A 15,851-nucleotide genomic window follows, 5' to 3' on the forward strand; every position below is an offset into this window, starting at 1 on the left:
TACAGTTAAGGTTAGCACCCAAAGTTAATTTTGACGCTCTAGACTCAGTGACTGTCTTAACCTCTGATGTCTGTACTGCAGCAGAACTTCACTAGGTCTCCCAAGTGGTACTACAATCCAAGTAACAGGCTTGTTGTTTTTTAAAAATAGGCTGTTTGTGTCTTCCTACTGCATTTGGAGCTTCCAGAATGATTCCTTTTATAGTAGCAAGGACAGCACTTGTGGGGTGAGCAAGTTGTGCCGGTAGTGAATTGTGGAAAACAGAGGAAAACAAGGCAAATCGTTATAAAAGGATAAAGGGGTCTGGGGGGAGGCAGGGGCAGGAATCTTGTGCAGAATCCTCTTGTACCTTGGCTCAGTGGAGAGGAATGTAGCCTCTAGTTTTTCTTTTGCACATCCAATAACTAGATACTTCTTCATTCCTGTACACATAAGCTCTGGAAAGCTGTGACGTATTATTTGGGTTCTTTTGTCAGTGATGTGAGCAACTGCAGTTTTTGCAGTCTGCTTTTTAGTGTCATATCTCAATGGTCTGTCATCACACAATTGTAATTCATAAATGCAAGGTTCAGTATTATTAAATCACAGTGCAACATAAAACTGAGCCTTCCTCTTTTTTTCTTATGGCAGGGAAACGGTATCTGCTAACAGAAGAAGATATAAAGTTACAAGAATTTCAGCAGATGAAAGTGGAAATTAGAAATGAACTTCATGGCAATAAAGGTATAGCATTTAATTCATAGTCACCATTTTAGCATGAGTCTTAGGAAAGAAACAGTCAAAGTCATAAAAATATGACACAACTGACCCCATTCAAAGAAACAATTTATGTCTTCCTCTTGCAAATTTTTTGTAGTTAACATTTTTGGAAGATCTGAGGCTTTTTAGAATGAAACTGTATTAGTTATGCTGTGTTGAGAATACGTGTAGACATGCTTTGATGTATGCAAGGTGTTCACGTAAGTTCTGAAATGTTTGTGCCCTCTCTTTCCCAACTTTTTTAGATAGTCTTATAAAAAGAACTGTTTCTGTCTACAAATCTTGCTTCAATTATAATATCATCACAGAAAACTGTTAAGACAAAGCTAAATAGTTGCTCAACTATTCAGAAAAGGGCTATCACAGTATTTTTTTTTTTTAATTTGCTCCATACATTTTGTTAGCATTTTTTTTAGATTTTTTTCTTTTGCCTAATGGGAGTTCTCAGTTGTACACCCGATTCCAGATGATATATGATACTCAGAATATGGAAAACAAATTCAGGTTTTCCAAATTCATGTAGGTGCAGGATCAGTGGATTTTTTCTGATTTTGTCAAGCTACTTTACATGTATACAAATTCCTTTCTTTAGGAATCATAAACATAAAGCCGCCCTTATTATTTCAGAAAAGCTAGGTAAAACTCCTGGTTTATCATGTGTGGATGTGCTGGTGATACAAATTGACAACGGTTGCAAAGGTTGTAGTTAATTTTAAGGCAAGAAGAGACAAATAATCAAACCTAGTTTTATATTAACTACTCTTCTGGGACAGAGAAGGAAGTAAAGTCATCCTGATGGTTTTTCTATATTAAGTAGAATTTAAATTGTGCAGTTGTAAGTCATAATATCGTTACATTTTGCTGTGATGATGATACATTGTATTTTATTCATCCTGTACTTGAGAAACGTTGAATTTACTGCTGTGGGTCAATCATTCTTGCTAAAGCAGGTTAGTAGAAGCCAAATATTTTGCTTTATAGTTCACAGTTGACCTTCTGGTTTCATGCAGACTGGATCCTCTGAAAACTAATGAAAACATTGTTCCAAGCACCTATTTGTGCATATGTGTGTGTGGTTTTTGTATTGAGTGTTTAATGTTATACCTGAAAAATGAAAAGAAATAATTAGGGCTAGTAATAAACTTGATTTAGAAGTGGGAAAAGCAGCAATAACTGTTACACAGAATATATAATAGCTATTATTTATTATTGTTATAAGGTAAATATTAACTACAATAGTTATACTATTAGCTACAGCACTTATACATTTAGCTAGAATAATGTAAATACAGTTCAGATCCCAAATATTTTTGAAATTTCTGCACACCTTCGAACACATCCCAGCCATTATATATGCGTACTTGTATGCATTCTTCTGACTTCGCAGGGTTCAACTCTGCGCCTCAGTCTTGAGTAAGGACTTGTATTTGCATGTAGTGACAGATTTGTATTAAGTAACTGCACACATTGTTCTCTGGGATGCCTACTTTGCACCTCTTGTGTAGGTTACTAGCTTGGGAACAGCAGTGACCCAGCAACTGCTACAAAAAAGTTCACTTCCCTGCCCAAGATGGGGGCAGCACCATGAGAGGAATGGAGCTGCCAGGTAGTATATGTGATTTTAACCTTGCGTATGTCTGAGTCAGAGGCTTGAAATTACCAACTGAAGGACTGGTCTTTGTGCTTGCTTTGTCACAGGAAAATGTGCTGTGCTGGATAGAGAACCCTCTTTTTTGGGGCAGAAGGGTAGCAACTCTAAGTTTATAGCTATTTAAAGAAATACGTAGATTATGTATGAAAGTCTTTATGCGTTCATCACCTGTAAAGGAATTTAAGTCTTCTGTATGAACAGTATTGAGCAGAAGTTCTTACAGTCATTTGAATGCTGAGTGGAAATGGTTTTGTTTGTTTGCTTGCTTTTTAGAAAAAGAACATAAAATGTCACAAAACTTTGTTACTTGTTAAAACTTTTGCATTACCCTGATATGCTCCATAACACGGTGAAATTAAATTCACAGTAAGCATCTTCTTGGTTTTCTGACATGTCTTTATGGGGACACAATGACATGCTGGTCTGTAAGAAGTTTTATGCAGTTTTCTTGGTGAAAAAACGAGAGTTCTGCTTCATTGAGTCTCCATGTTTCAGGTATCAAGTATGTAACTCAGGTAATGGAATTGTCTATAGACTGATGCTGTAATGCGTTTTATTTTCAGATCAATATTTTAAAAATATTAAAGAAAAACTAAACAAAAATGGAATAATTCTCAGAAATGAATTAAAAAATTTGCTGCATTTATGTCAGACTTCATCTGATGTGGAACTAGCCAGAAAAGTTATTTACAGGTATTTTTAACAATCCAGGTAACACTCTTTTCTGTCTTTATTTTGCTTTTATTAGATCATCCCAGGTTATATCTGCAGTTGAGGTCTTGCCCTAATTCAGTTGCAACATGCATAGTTAATCCTTTAAGGCTGTATTTTTATTTAAATACTTTGGATCTTCCAACCCTCTAGACTCTGAAGTCAAAGGAGAGTTAAGCTATGGGAGCAAAGTGGTGTCCTACTGTGTGGTGAACCACAGAGAAAAATTATCCCACAGCTGCAAGGCAGAGGTGTTCAGAGGCATTTCCAGCCAAGACACACCTGGTCATAAACTGTCCTGCAGCCAGTACTCAATAGCAGGAGGTTTTGTGAGTGAAAACTTTCCCAGCAAGTACAATACAGGGCCTATAAAGAAAAAAGTGAAATGCTTTATCTTTTTGTTGAGGTGTTTTAGCAGCTGCTGCTGCTAAAATAAACTGCTGCAACTTCCTTTGCTATTGTTCCATGAATAGAAGGTAAAGCAGCTTGGAATTTTCAAGGCAGAGACCCATTCTATTATTTATCCAATGAAGGTTACTTTATTGGTAATAGAAGAGATTATTTATTACTAGTTAATTTATTAGTTTGATCAAAACAGTAATTTTCCTTAGAATTAATTTCCTGTTATCTATATATCTTTGGGTGGTGCAGATAGGAAAGTGTGCTTCTGTCATTGCACCTACAGATCTTGCTCTCTATTTAAAGCTGTTCTCCCTTGGCAAATTCCATGCCCTGTGTGATTAACTTTTTAATCTTTCCCATAGGTACCATGAACAGAATGGAATCACTACCTTACATAATTTTAAATTTGGGCCACTCTTTATGAGGCTGTGTTATGAGCTAGACCTTGAAAGACCTGCAGTAGAACTTATCAAAGATCAGGTAATTCCCCTATATATACTGAAAATATTGTTGTTACTATTATTAGTCAATTATGAGTAATGGTATGCTACACATGAGCCTTGCATGCGCTCATAGATTTGAAGGTGTGTTGCCTTAACAAGGATGTCTATGACATTAATGTAGATATGCAGATTACGTGGCTTTTATTTTAAAACAGTAATTAAAAGGAAATTAGATCTTAGTTTGACTGGTAACTTTATTTTATTCCTGTATGATTTCATAATTTAAATAAAAATTGAATAAAAAGTATTGATGAAGAAATAATTGCTTAAATGAAAACAGCTAGTGCATGTTTTCCTGCATCTTATGTTGCATTAAATCATTCTTGGAAATGATCACTTGTGAGTTTTTCTGTAGTAGTCCTCTGAAATCCCTTGGGTCACTTGCACCCACAGATTCACTGTGTTGCTCTGTACTTCAGTCTCTCTCTGAACCCTGTAGGGGTGGTATGATACTCATCAGCTCAGGAACTTGGCCATTTTAGCGCTGAAGAAACTAAAGGACTTGTTTCTGAACATCTCTAAAATTCTGTGTCTGCTATTATGGCAAGATAATAATCAGGTCCAGTGTGTGCAATAATGTTGTGACTTCAAAAATCTCTGGCAGCCAGTGAAAATCTTGCTAATATTAATTCAGTAAGGCATGAGATATGTCTAGCCAGAAACGGGAGAAGTCTTGCTACTATTCTTAAGTTAGGCGTGTGTAAGAAAGAGCCTATGTAGTTTCTATTTTGGTTTGTTTTTTTTTAGATTGAGGTCTGTGTCATTAAGACAGGAACTGCTGTACTTATAGGACCATAGTAAATGGTGGATAGTAAGGTACAGTAACACTTCTCCAGATTCTGCTGCAGAAGCACAATACCTCTGACATTTTACTGGTCTATTCCCAACATACAGTGTAGTTGAAGTGAAACATAAAATTTAGTTCCTCTCTCTCCTGCTACTCTTGCCATCATCACTCAAGGTCTTGTGCTGATCATGTGATATAGTGAATAGCAAAAAACGTGTTCAATTTCATGGTGGTGGTACTTTAGGCCAAAGATACTGTTCATCAGCTACAAGCTGTCAGTGACTTCTGCTTGCACTGACTTAGAGGTCATTAAAAAAAAATGGTAGCGGGACTCTTTGGGAAATTTGTGTTTCATTTTAGTGAGCTTTCAACCATAATGAGCCACTGGTATTTTAGACATCATTTGACAGAGGGACAGTCAGTCAGGGAGCCCAGAGAGTTGAATGTTGAACTTGTAAAGATGAGACTTATTCCAGTAGGAAGACCTGCTAAATACCGTGCACAGTAAGATTGTTCACTTTCCTGACTTTTTTAATGCTTGTTCTATTTCCTCTCCAGAATTTGCATGGTTTTTTCTCAGACAGTACATCATTCCATATTTTGATGACTATGTTGTTTAAAAAGGGCCATTTTGAAAGTAAGTACTATATTTGCTAAGGCAAATAAATTTTGGGGAGGATGCTTCTCACTGTAAGTGGTGGGTGTGTGGTTGGGGGGGTGTATATGTATATGTATATATTTGCTGTATGGCTATGATTTTAGATAGCCAAACATCATGTAAATAGCTGTAGGTGTGAAGGAGTTGCACTATAGTGTGTAATAAAAATGGAAGGGTCTATTTTTCATACTTCCCACAGACTTTTTGTCATTCAAGTTGCACAGAACTGTTGTTATCTCAGAGAGCTTGTTCCCCAAACCTGCTTGTTCCCCAAACCCGCTTCGCTGAAGTGTTACTTCTCTTTGCTTTGTAATTTCCCATAGCATTTTGTTTTGGAATGGTAAGTTTCTGAACAGTTTTTTCGCCATTCTGCATTTGTGTCAGAGCAAGGAAGTGTACCTTTTGTCCAAAACCAGACCATATTCTTCTCTTGGTTTGATTTACTTGTGTCCTCATGCAGAGTGGCTACTGCAATGTAGAAGTCCAATGCTTCAAATCAGTTTGGCCCTTTGTGAAGATAATCTGACCTAACTTAAAGGAGGAATAATCTGACCTAATTTAAAAGACTTTCCATGAGAAAACCTTAAAGCTTTTCAAGCAAATCCTTTTTGATATTTGTTGAACTCATAGTGGTTGGTCTCTTGACATTTGGCAAATTTAAGTTCAGCAGTTGTCCTAAAAGTTGAGACCAAGCCACTGTAAGAAAAACCTAGATCAGCACCTAAATGCAGCATTGTGAAATGGACCATGTGAGTTAATGAGGAGATGCTACGTAGTTTACTTACAGTGGTGGAAGTTTTCTGGGCAGTTAGGAAGAATGAGGGTGTCTTTGTCAAGTATACAGAATTTAGTTTTAGATTTTCATATAAGAATAATAGAAGAGTAAGGCCATGTGCTAGTGTAAACTGAAAACCTCCTTGCTAAATTGAAAGATCCAACTGACCCTGAGTTACTCTTTTTGAATTTTTCGAATAACAGATTTCAGTTTACATTCGTATTTTCAAATAAACTTATCGAACTCATATCTCATTGAATTGTTTCTTCTTTTCAATTTTGAGTCTTAAATTTATGAAGTGAGTAACAGTAATATATTTTTGATAGGTGCTTTGGAAGTTCTGGTAGAAATGAAAAATCAAGGTATACCTTTCAACAAAGAAACCTATCTTCTTGCATTTGCAATATGCTATAAACTGGTAAGTATTATGAATGAAAAAGTTTTTGAAATGCCTTTTCTATCTCTTGCTTTTTTTTGATTTTAAAATTTCTGTATGTTCCCTATCATGCTTTCGTATCTCGTGCAAGTATTTTAAATGTATTTGAGTCCTGAGGTGCTTCATGATATGTGATATGGTGCACATATATAGTTTCCCATATAAACTAATGTCAGAAAGCAAATCTCCAAAATGTTGCATGGACATAAGCATGAAGGAGCAAATTCTTTTAGTACAGCCTTTGATTACCTCAGAGTATTCTTTCTGTGTGATTTTTGCATCTCTTCAGACAATACTCTGTGCTTCAGCCTCAGTATTGGTTTTATAGTCTCATTTCTTTAAGGCATATACATGATATTTTCTGTTTGCCAGACATCCCCTATCCATTTCTCCCCTCCCGCAACAAGCAGTCTTGAACCATTTTAATTGTACACAAATTTGACAAGGAATAGGGTTGTCAATGGTAATTGTTCCCTACATGTCTGATGAAACTGGACAGCTGGGGGGAGAAAAGAAACATAAATGAATGCCTTCAGATAGACAGGCAGCCCCTTGAGCTTACCTGTATTTTTAGCTGAAAGAAAAGGAGCACGAGCATGGTAAGAAACCAGAATACATCAGTTCTATGAGTGTTTCCTTAGAACTGTTTCCCTTCCATAGCAAAGTGAGATCCCAAAACTTTTATTTTGATCTTCCTCTCCAGATTTGAGTCAGTTCCGCAATCTGAAGTTTGAACATGAACCCTTCCCAAACTCATTTGGAAAGTCTTCTTCCATGTCATCATCTTTTCCACTAGCTGAGGAAAAAATTGTACCACTGGACTAAACTTCCTCAGGTTTCTCAGTTAACATACAATGAAACTGAGTGTTTATGTGATAAAAAGGAGCTAGCCTAAAATGGTACCTCAGCAGTAGTTTGCGTGGTTTTTCTAAAATTCTCAGTTCTAATGAATTAAGCTGCCTTTAGGTCTGCTGTAGCTTCTTTTCTAAAATTTTTTCAAGTTTTTTTAACATGGCCTGCAGTTAGAAGGCTGGGATCCAAGGCACATGCAACAGGAATAGTTTCCTGAGGCATCTGTTACTTCTGTCCCTACATATATTTTCAATAGACAGTCCAGCCCATTATTATTATTGATAAAAAGAGAGGGGAAATGGTTCTGCACTGTCACCTGGTTGGTTGAATAGTCACAATAAATTTGTGGATAAAATACTGTCAATGAGCAAATAAGCTGTAGGAACCCTTTATGCACTAAAGAGGATTAGGTGGAGCTCTTTTAAAAGCTTAATCTGTTGATTCATCTGTTAGGAGGAGGAGAAAACATGAAGCTCAAATTTTCTTTTTCTCATGATGCAAGATAAGAAATGTCAGCAAAAAATCTTGAAGTATCTTCAAGATGCACTACTCAAATACTAGAAATAATGGTACTGGTATCATTAAAAGCTTTGCTGGATTTTTACCGTTCTTGGTTCTTTAGAATAACCTTGCCAGAGACCAAGTAAAAAAAAAAGTACAAGGCTTAAAGCTCAGATTATTTCCAGTAGATAAACAAAGGAATTAATGTTTAATCTTTGTACAGAGGTATTTTTAAGGTCAACTCTAAAACACTTCTGGGGTGGTTTAAATCACTGATGCACTGCCATACTCAGAGGTAACAGATTGTCTTTCTTTTGGTGCAGGAAAGAGCTATAGGCCTTTTGATGATAAAAAAAGTATTCATGTAATAATAATCAATATTCTGGTGGTCGAAATATTTCTAAATTTTTAAGGAATGTATTTTAAACAATATTTTGCAGGACTGACACTTTGAATAGGAACAGAAATCAACACCAGGTCTGAGGACTCTTACACACATTGGTGGTACCAGTTGTTACAAAACCTTCCTGCTGCCAGCTTTTAAGTTTGGCAGATACTATTTTGTTTGGGGTCCAGCCAGTTCCACTCATAATTTCCAGTATGAGCAGCACTGGTTTGGAGAGTTGATGGTTTGAGAGTTAGCACACCGATAAATTCATTGCCTTTTACTATCCACTGTTGAAAATTCCCAACAATAATGAAAGCTTTCTGTGTTGGAAAAAGGTGAATGTCTAAGCTGTCATATTAGAATATATACTTTTTTCAGCATTTTTCAAAAATTAATCCTTAAGAGAGGCTAAAAATGGCTAAATGTTCAAATTCACACATACCCAGATTTCTTTAGTTAGTGGTACTGAATAGTTCAGTGCTTAGAAAATGTTGATTTTCAGTAACTATCTAATGTAGCTTTCAGAATAAAGTAATGACAAAAATTAATCTTCCTTCCTGATTTGGAAATTATTTGAAAGTGAAAATGAAAATGTCTGTTTGTTTAGGATACTGCTGGGGCTGTTTCATCAGTTGCAGTAGCCCAAGTAGTTAGGGTGAGGTGTAGTTGTTAAAGTAATAGAAGTTATTTTTACCCTCCTGTGACCTCTGTCACTTTAAATACCATATTTTGATGTTGTGTTTCTCAAAAAGTGCTGCTCAGAATCTGCTTATATCTGGGTTCAGATACATATTGCCTTTGTGATAGCACAGTGTGTTGACTTCTGAATACCTTCTGAATGTGATTGCAGGTGCTTACAGTCCTTTCAGGTAACCAGAATAACAAGCACAACTTCCTCTGATATTTCTGTGCAGGGCAACCTGGAGTCTTCCAAAATCTCTATGAGACTGCTTGAAGAAGCACAGCTAAAAGGTGACACGTTACCACTGAGAGCATACTGCTTTGCGATGGCAACTGCTCTCAAGCAGGTGCAGTCTCTTTTGTTTTCGGTTGTGCCTGGGTCTCTATAGGGAGAGAGATACTCTTTACTTTTTTTATAGACAGATAGTGAAAGGAAGCTAACCTGGAGGAGGCACAATGTAATAACTTCAAGTATTGGAACTTTTAGGGATTATTGGAACAATAGGATTATAGACAATGCTCACACAAATTGAATATGGAAGTTCTTAAATCTAAACATGTGTCTTGAGTCTAATGCACACATATTTTGTGCTGGTGACAGTACCATCTAGAATATTAAAAAATTACAGAGTTAGGTCAACAGGTTAGATGTCAACATCTAGTATCCTGCAGATACTGCTATTTAGTGGTGATTTCCTTTAAATAGAATTAAAATTATGATCTAAAATATTTGCACAATCATCTCTTTAAAATGTTTGTCTTAGGAGGCAGTCTCAAAGGCTTTGATGTGTATTTCCCTACTGCCTGGGAGGTGGACTGTCTCCTTCTGCCTGTGGAGGTTTTCCTATACCTCATATGCCTAAGTACTGATATGAAAAGGCTCTGAGGCAGCACAGGGTGAAAAATGGAGCAGGAGAATAATAATTAGGAAATTCTAAAGTTTGGAATAAAGTTTGCATTTCTTCTGCCATTAATTTGTGTGTACAGGTTGAGTATGTCCTGAACCTTCTCTGTTTCATGTTAAAACAGAGGTCAGCGACACTGGAAGGGCTGTAGATTTGATCTTATTCACAAATTTGAATGAATGGAGTAGAATCGTTAAAAGTTTCTTATGCACTGTGTGGTCTTTTTTGCTCTGTCTCTGTGAATGGAGACACTGAACAATAGCATCATTGAAATAAATTTATTCATGTGCACAATGGCATGGTGAAATTCTTTTTTTGCAAATGGAGTAATGCTCCACATTACCTTTAATTGTTCCTTAAGCAGAATACTTTTTGACAGTACTTCTTGCTGTAAGGTGTTTCTTAATCGCAAGTAACATTGCTTGGTCTAGTAAATGTCAGTGTAACATTTACTGTCTATACAAATCAATTGATGACATAGATACAGTACTGTAAATGTGTATGTCCAAAAGGTTAGAGGGGCCAGGCAGGATAAATATCCACAGTAACGTATGCTGCACTTCATTACTCTGACATGTGTTGAACTCAGCATGTGTGTAGACCTTCCATCTTTTAGGTGATCTCGTACTCAATGTTGGTTACATGTGACAGACACACTGTACTAAAGAGCCAGATGACATGGGAACTCCAGCATGGGGTATTCTTTTTTCAGGCTGGGTGCTGTTTGGTGTCTATGGGTCTTGGTAAAGGGGTTCTAGATGATGCTTTGTGATTTATTGAAAAATTGTGAAGGACTTTCGTTTTTCTTGAACTTTTATTGTGCAAGGTTTTGGCATGTGTATGACTTTTTTATTGTTATTTATTATTCCTTCCCAGAATGATGTACCACAAGCCAAATTTTATTGTTCCCAGATAATGAGAACAGAGAACAAACTATACAATAATCTTAAAGTAAGTATGCTTACCTTGTATTAAAATCTTGCAGAGTATGCTATACTGGCCAAAAACTCCAAGTGCAAAGTAACAGACCAGCCTGTTACTAGCAGAGGCCTGTGTTGGTGGTGTTGCTGAGATTTTTTTTGAGCCAACAGACAATTTCTGTCAGTTGGATGACTTACATTCTGAACAGTTAACAACCTCCACCCATTTTTTAAAATCACTTCCTACCATAGGTGGGAATGTAAAGTAGACAAATCCTACATCTGTGAGCATAGACCCCTAAACAATTTCTAGTTATGATTTGTTCTTTCTAGCTCCAAAATATTTAAAAAACCCAGCTCCAAGTAAATGCTCTGCCCACTTCAGACCTCCTTCAGCCCTACAAACATTATCCACACATGTACGTACAACAATTTTTTTGTTCACTTGCACAGTCTACAATCCGAGAGAAAGTCTGCATGTGCCATGTAAGTGACCTCTCTAAACTATGGTAAAATGCACTTTATTCAAGAGCAGGTAATGCAGCTTCGTCAGAGGAGCTCTGCCTCAAGCCTCACCCTTCGTTTCCAGGTCCCAGCTGTTAAAAAACCTGAAATATTTGAGGAAATTGATTATTCTGTCACTTTCTTTGCAATGAATGGATTTTTCTCAGTGCACCGTCTGGATATGTATTTTGTCTTGCTTTGCTTCCTGTCTTCCTCAACCATTAAAAAAAAAAAATTGCATTCTTATGATACGTGCTATTTGTGTGGTGTGTTTTTATTTTATTTTTAAGGTTCTTGTCCAGCTCAGATCTGGTTTGCTAAAAGAAGTAGTAAATACGTTAGAGGCAGCAGTGGAAGTAGATACTCCTCCCTTTGTGAAAAAAACTGAGTTTTCTGAGCAGGTGGTAAGTATGCAGTGATGAGAATGTTCATGGTACTGGGCTGAGCCATGATAATGATGGTTAACCTTCAGAACTTCAGGTGCCTAACTTCACTGTGCTGTAGTTTTTTGGGTTCTGATGCATTCCGATGCCAAAGCAGCTGGCTGGCTTCCTCTGCTGTTGAACGAAACACTTAGCTGTTCGCTTCATTTTTTATTGTGGATCTTGCTTCTAGAAGCTCTTATTTCATCTGAATGTAGATGACACTTTCCCTATTGGCATTAAATAATTTAATCCCTTGCCTCCTATGCTATTTTCATTTCATATGAAATGAGAATAAAGTTTCTGGTAACAGTGATATTTTTAAGTTGGTAATATATGAAAGACCTATGATGCTATATGGGGAAGAGTGATATAGCAAATTGCAGCTTTTGCTATTTAACTATATTTTACTGTGAAAACTAGCTTTTACGTCTTGATCAATAAGAAGGCTTCCTTCAGAGCACATATGTAGCCCCTCTCAGTTTGTCAGCATTGCTGCTGCTTTTCCTGAAGCTTATTTAGCATATTCATTTTGGATGTGCCTACAGAATAAGACATTTAAGACTGTGTTATTAAATAAATACTTAGTCTTTCCCTGCTGCTTTTAATTTTTGTAAACAAAATTAATAACTGTTATGCAAAATAATAAACATTAGGAGAAGGGGGGAGCCAAGTTTTCAAAACATAGCCCATATATATTAGCTGCTATGTCGAAAAGAAATTGTTTAAGCAGCCTTTAGTTTTGTAAAGTCATTGCAATAAATGTTGCATGTGTTAGTGTTGTATTTTGACTTTGGGAAATTTTTAGCTACCAAAAGATGATTAAGCATTAGTCCTAACAGTCCGCTTCCACAGAATTTTATTGATAATAATATTTTTTAAGGGATTTACCTAACACTTCAGCTCATACTCTTATGTTTGGCATACAGAACTTCTCAGTCTTCTATAGCCTGAATTTTACTGATTTGTACTGTACATTTGCAAAGATATTTAATAATAATACAAATTTTGCTGATCTGGAAAGTGGATTCCAGGAAGCAATCACATTTCCTGGATTTAAATAGAAAATAAATGTGTTTGTTTGCACTAGGACTTAAAATAGGATTGTACAACTTTGAGGAAGTTTTAAATCCAATAAACTCTCTCTAATAGATAACCAGTGCATTTCCACCATTCTGTGGTGATGCATAATGTACTCTGCACAAAATCCTCATGAGTCATTGCCTTAGCCACCTATCTTACACTGTGTACTTTTTTTTTTTACTATGAGTTATTGTTTTTCTTCAGTGTGGTGGTAGAATGAGATCTCCACTTGCTGAACTGTAACAATCTGTCATTTTCTCTTCCTTAGCTGGCTACAGTCAGGGAAAAGATGGAAGAGAACCCTGACCTTTCTGTCAAATTAGGAAATATTTATACGAAACTACAAGCTTCGGGACAGATAACCATGTGCACACTGGAAGACATGCTTTTCCAGATTCCTAGTTCAAAGAAGACCACTGCAAAGCTTTTAAAGCATAAACAATTGGGCTATCAGGCTGCTAATCCACTTTGGTCAAATCTATTGTTAGAATAGTTCAGTATTTGATGCCAAACTGAACTGCTGATAGCATCTTTTATAATCCAGGTTCAAATGAAATGTCTTTTCCCCTTTTCCACAGTGAGCAATTTTAAGTTATTTGTATAAAATTTCATTTTAAATACTGATCATGAAGCTTCTGTGTTACATTTTTGATGCTAAAAACAAACTGTGACAGTGGGTATTTGTGTGTTGTTCAGAAATTGGAGTGATAGAAGGTTTGACTTTTTCCTTAGGCTCTTGTATCAGGATTTTCCTGTGCAAAATGTTCTGGAAGTGAATGGATGGAAGTGAACAAAGTGGTATGAGTATCTGACCTGACTTCTGTGGTTCATGAGAAGAAAATTTGGTCTTCATCAGATGTAATGTTCTGACTGAAAGGATAGAGGCAGGCAAGAGTCCAAATAAAAGAGTATGGAAGTGCTTGAACTGTTAGTTCAAAGTCTGTAGATCTCAAGAGAATCAGAGGGAAGTAAGCATATTGTGTTCACTGTAACATCTTTTTCTTCTAAAGAAATATATTAGTGGGGTTTTTTTCATATCAACTGGGATCATGGAAATGCTGTGGGAATTAGCATGGTAACCAAGTGGTTGCTTTCTCAGTTGAAGGAGATTCCTGATCGAAAGTCAGTCTCAGAGTGAGTGACTTCACAAATTGCTTCCTTCTAATTTTCTAATATTAAGATTCCTAGGATAAGCAAATCTTGATGCAAATTTGCAACTAAGTCTTACAAAGTTTCTTAGAGCAAGTATGATCACGTTTTTAGCTATAATTACATCATCTGCATAGTTGACCGTATTTTTTGATTGAAAAAAACCACAAAGAAGCTTCATTTTGTCCCAGCTTTAATGACTCTAGATCAAATGTACTTAGTTCTAGCAATAAAAAGCTGTTTGTATCTGTGAGTCCTGTATACCCAAGAATCTGAACTCATTCAGCATCCAAAATAGAAGGAATTGGAAACAGGTATACCTTAACTAGCATTCCTGTGCCTTTGGTGCCTTTGCAGGTGAAGTGATGAACATGTTGATAAGAGAACTTGGTGGTCTTGTGAGCACAAGACTAGGTGGAACTCAGCTTGGTACTCTGTAAGTTGGGCTGCATTATTTCTCTTTTGCCTTCTGTTTCTTTTATTTTGTCTCTGCCCCACTCAAGCAAATTTCAGAACTCAGAATATATTTTCTGTGAATAAATCTCTGCATCTATATCACTGAAGCCAGTGAGACACTGAAGAAACAAGAACCCATCCATGGGGAAGCACAGCTTCAAAACAAATGTGATTACAGCCTGTGGGATGTTTCCTTCTGAAGCTCTAACTCTATAACTTATTTCTGTCGCAATTTCTGTTAATATGTAAAAGGTACAAACACTGTTACAAAGTAGATGGAATTTCATGCAAGTGTAAGTGAAGAATAATTTGAAGTGTGTATCACACTTTTGTGCATCGTATGTACCCTTTTTATGATTGGTAGCATAGACTAAAGTATTACATACATTGGTCTGAGAACACAGCTATTACTTTTTCTGTAATATTGTGTCGTATGTAATTCCACACATAATTTTCCCTTAGTTGAAAATTCTTTCAACATTTCCAGTAGTATGTGGACTCTTGAGAAGTTCCCAATCTTTCCTCCACAAATAAATTTGATACGAGATTTGTAAAGGCTGTTTGCAGTGTGGCAAGGATTAGTGGCAAAAAATTTTAAGGAATTCAGTTCACTCTGTTTGTATGGACAAGAGAACTGTCTGATATCATCTGGTAGAATCAGGACAGCTGTTTGGTGTTAAAAGTGTATAAATGCCACATTTTTAAAGGCCATCAGAGACAGTTTGACTGATTTAGCCTTACATAGCAAATACATGAAGTCAGTTCTGTTTCATTTCCTTACTTGGCACTTTAGAATTTGTGTTAATTGCAAGAAGCTGTTGCATCCTAGGACTGTGCATGTTTGCTTGTTCATTCTAATCAGAATTGTTTAGGTTCCTGACTAAGGCTGTATCCTACCTGCAACTGAAGTAATCATAAGTTATATTAAAATTGTCAATATACCTGATGTTTTCCATTCTTTGTTCTCTTGACTGCTTGTTTTCTTGGGGTTTATTTACTCAAGGTAACAATACTAAGTTGATTTTTTTAAAAGAAATAACATCTTTGTCTTGAGAGGGAAAGGAGATGCACTTAAATATCTAACAGTACTTCAGTAGAAGAGGAAAGCAGGGACTCAAGATTAAGAGGTTCAAAGAAGCACACACAAAATTTAGACAATTAAAATTAGAATATTGGGTGTTGCTCTAGAAGTGTTCTAGAAGACTGGTAACATTTACTCCTAGGAAAAAAGCTGGGAGAAATAAGCAAGTTCTAATATTTATGCAGCTGATTTCCAATGAAGTCTAATGTGTGTCATGCAAGTCCCAG

At 36.3% G+C, this 15,851-nt stretch overlaps 1 protein-coding gene across 1 annotated transcript; it reads left to right on the forward strand.

Moving 5' to 3' along the window:
• Nucleotides 1–646: 646 nt before the first annotated feature.
• PTCD2 (pentatricopeptide repeat domain 2) lies at nt 647–15,489 on the forward strand. Its single transcript, XM_032095487.1, has 10 exons — nt 647–723; nt 2,265–2,365; nt 2,974–3,103; nt 3,886–4,003; nt 5,372–5,450; nt 6,573–6,664; nt 9,338–9,451; nt 10,886–10,960; nt 11,724–11,837; nt 13,207–15,489. Exons 2-10 carry the CDS (start codon nt 2,344–2,346, stop codon nt 13,429–13,431), a joined length of 969 nt encoding a protein of 322 aa, XP_031951378.1. The 5' UTR covers nt 647–723; nt 2,265–2,343; the 3' UTR covers nt 13,432–15,489.
• The last annotated feature ends 362 nt before the right edge of the window (nt 15,490–15,851 follow it).

Source organism: Corvus moneduloides, chromosome Z (genome assembly GCF_009650955.1).
Source record: "Corvus moneduloides isolate bCorMon1 chromosome Z, bCorMon1.pri, whole genome shotgun sequence".
In the NCBI taxonomy this organism is placed as follows: Eukaryota; Metazoa; Chordata; class Aves; order Passeriformes; family Corvidae; genus Corvus; species Corvus moneduloides.

Bases quoted from the DNA above. Each gene is read 5' to 3' on its own strand.
- PTCD2 (XM_032095487.1), top strand. From the start codon at position 2,344: ATGAGAGGAATGGAGCTGCCAG. The intron at 3,104-3,885 runs GTATTTTTAACA...TCTTTCCCATAG, and splicing joins GCCAGAAAAGTTATTTACAG to GTACCATGAACAGAATGGAA. The intron at 10,961-11,723 runs GTAAGTATGCTT...TTTATTTTTAAG, and splicing joins AACTATACAATAATCTTAAA to GTTCTTGTCCAGCTCAGATC.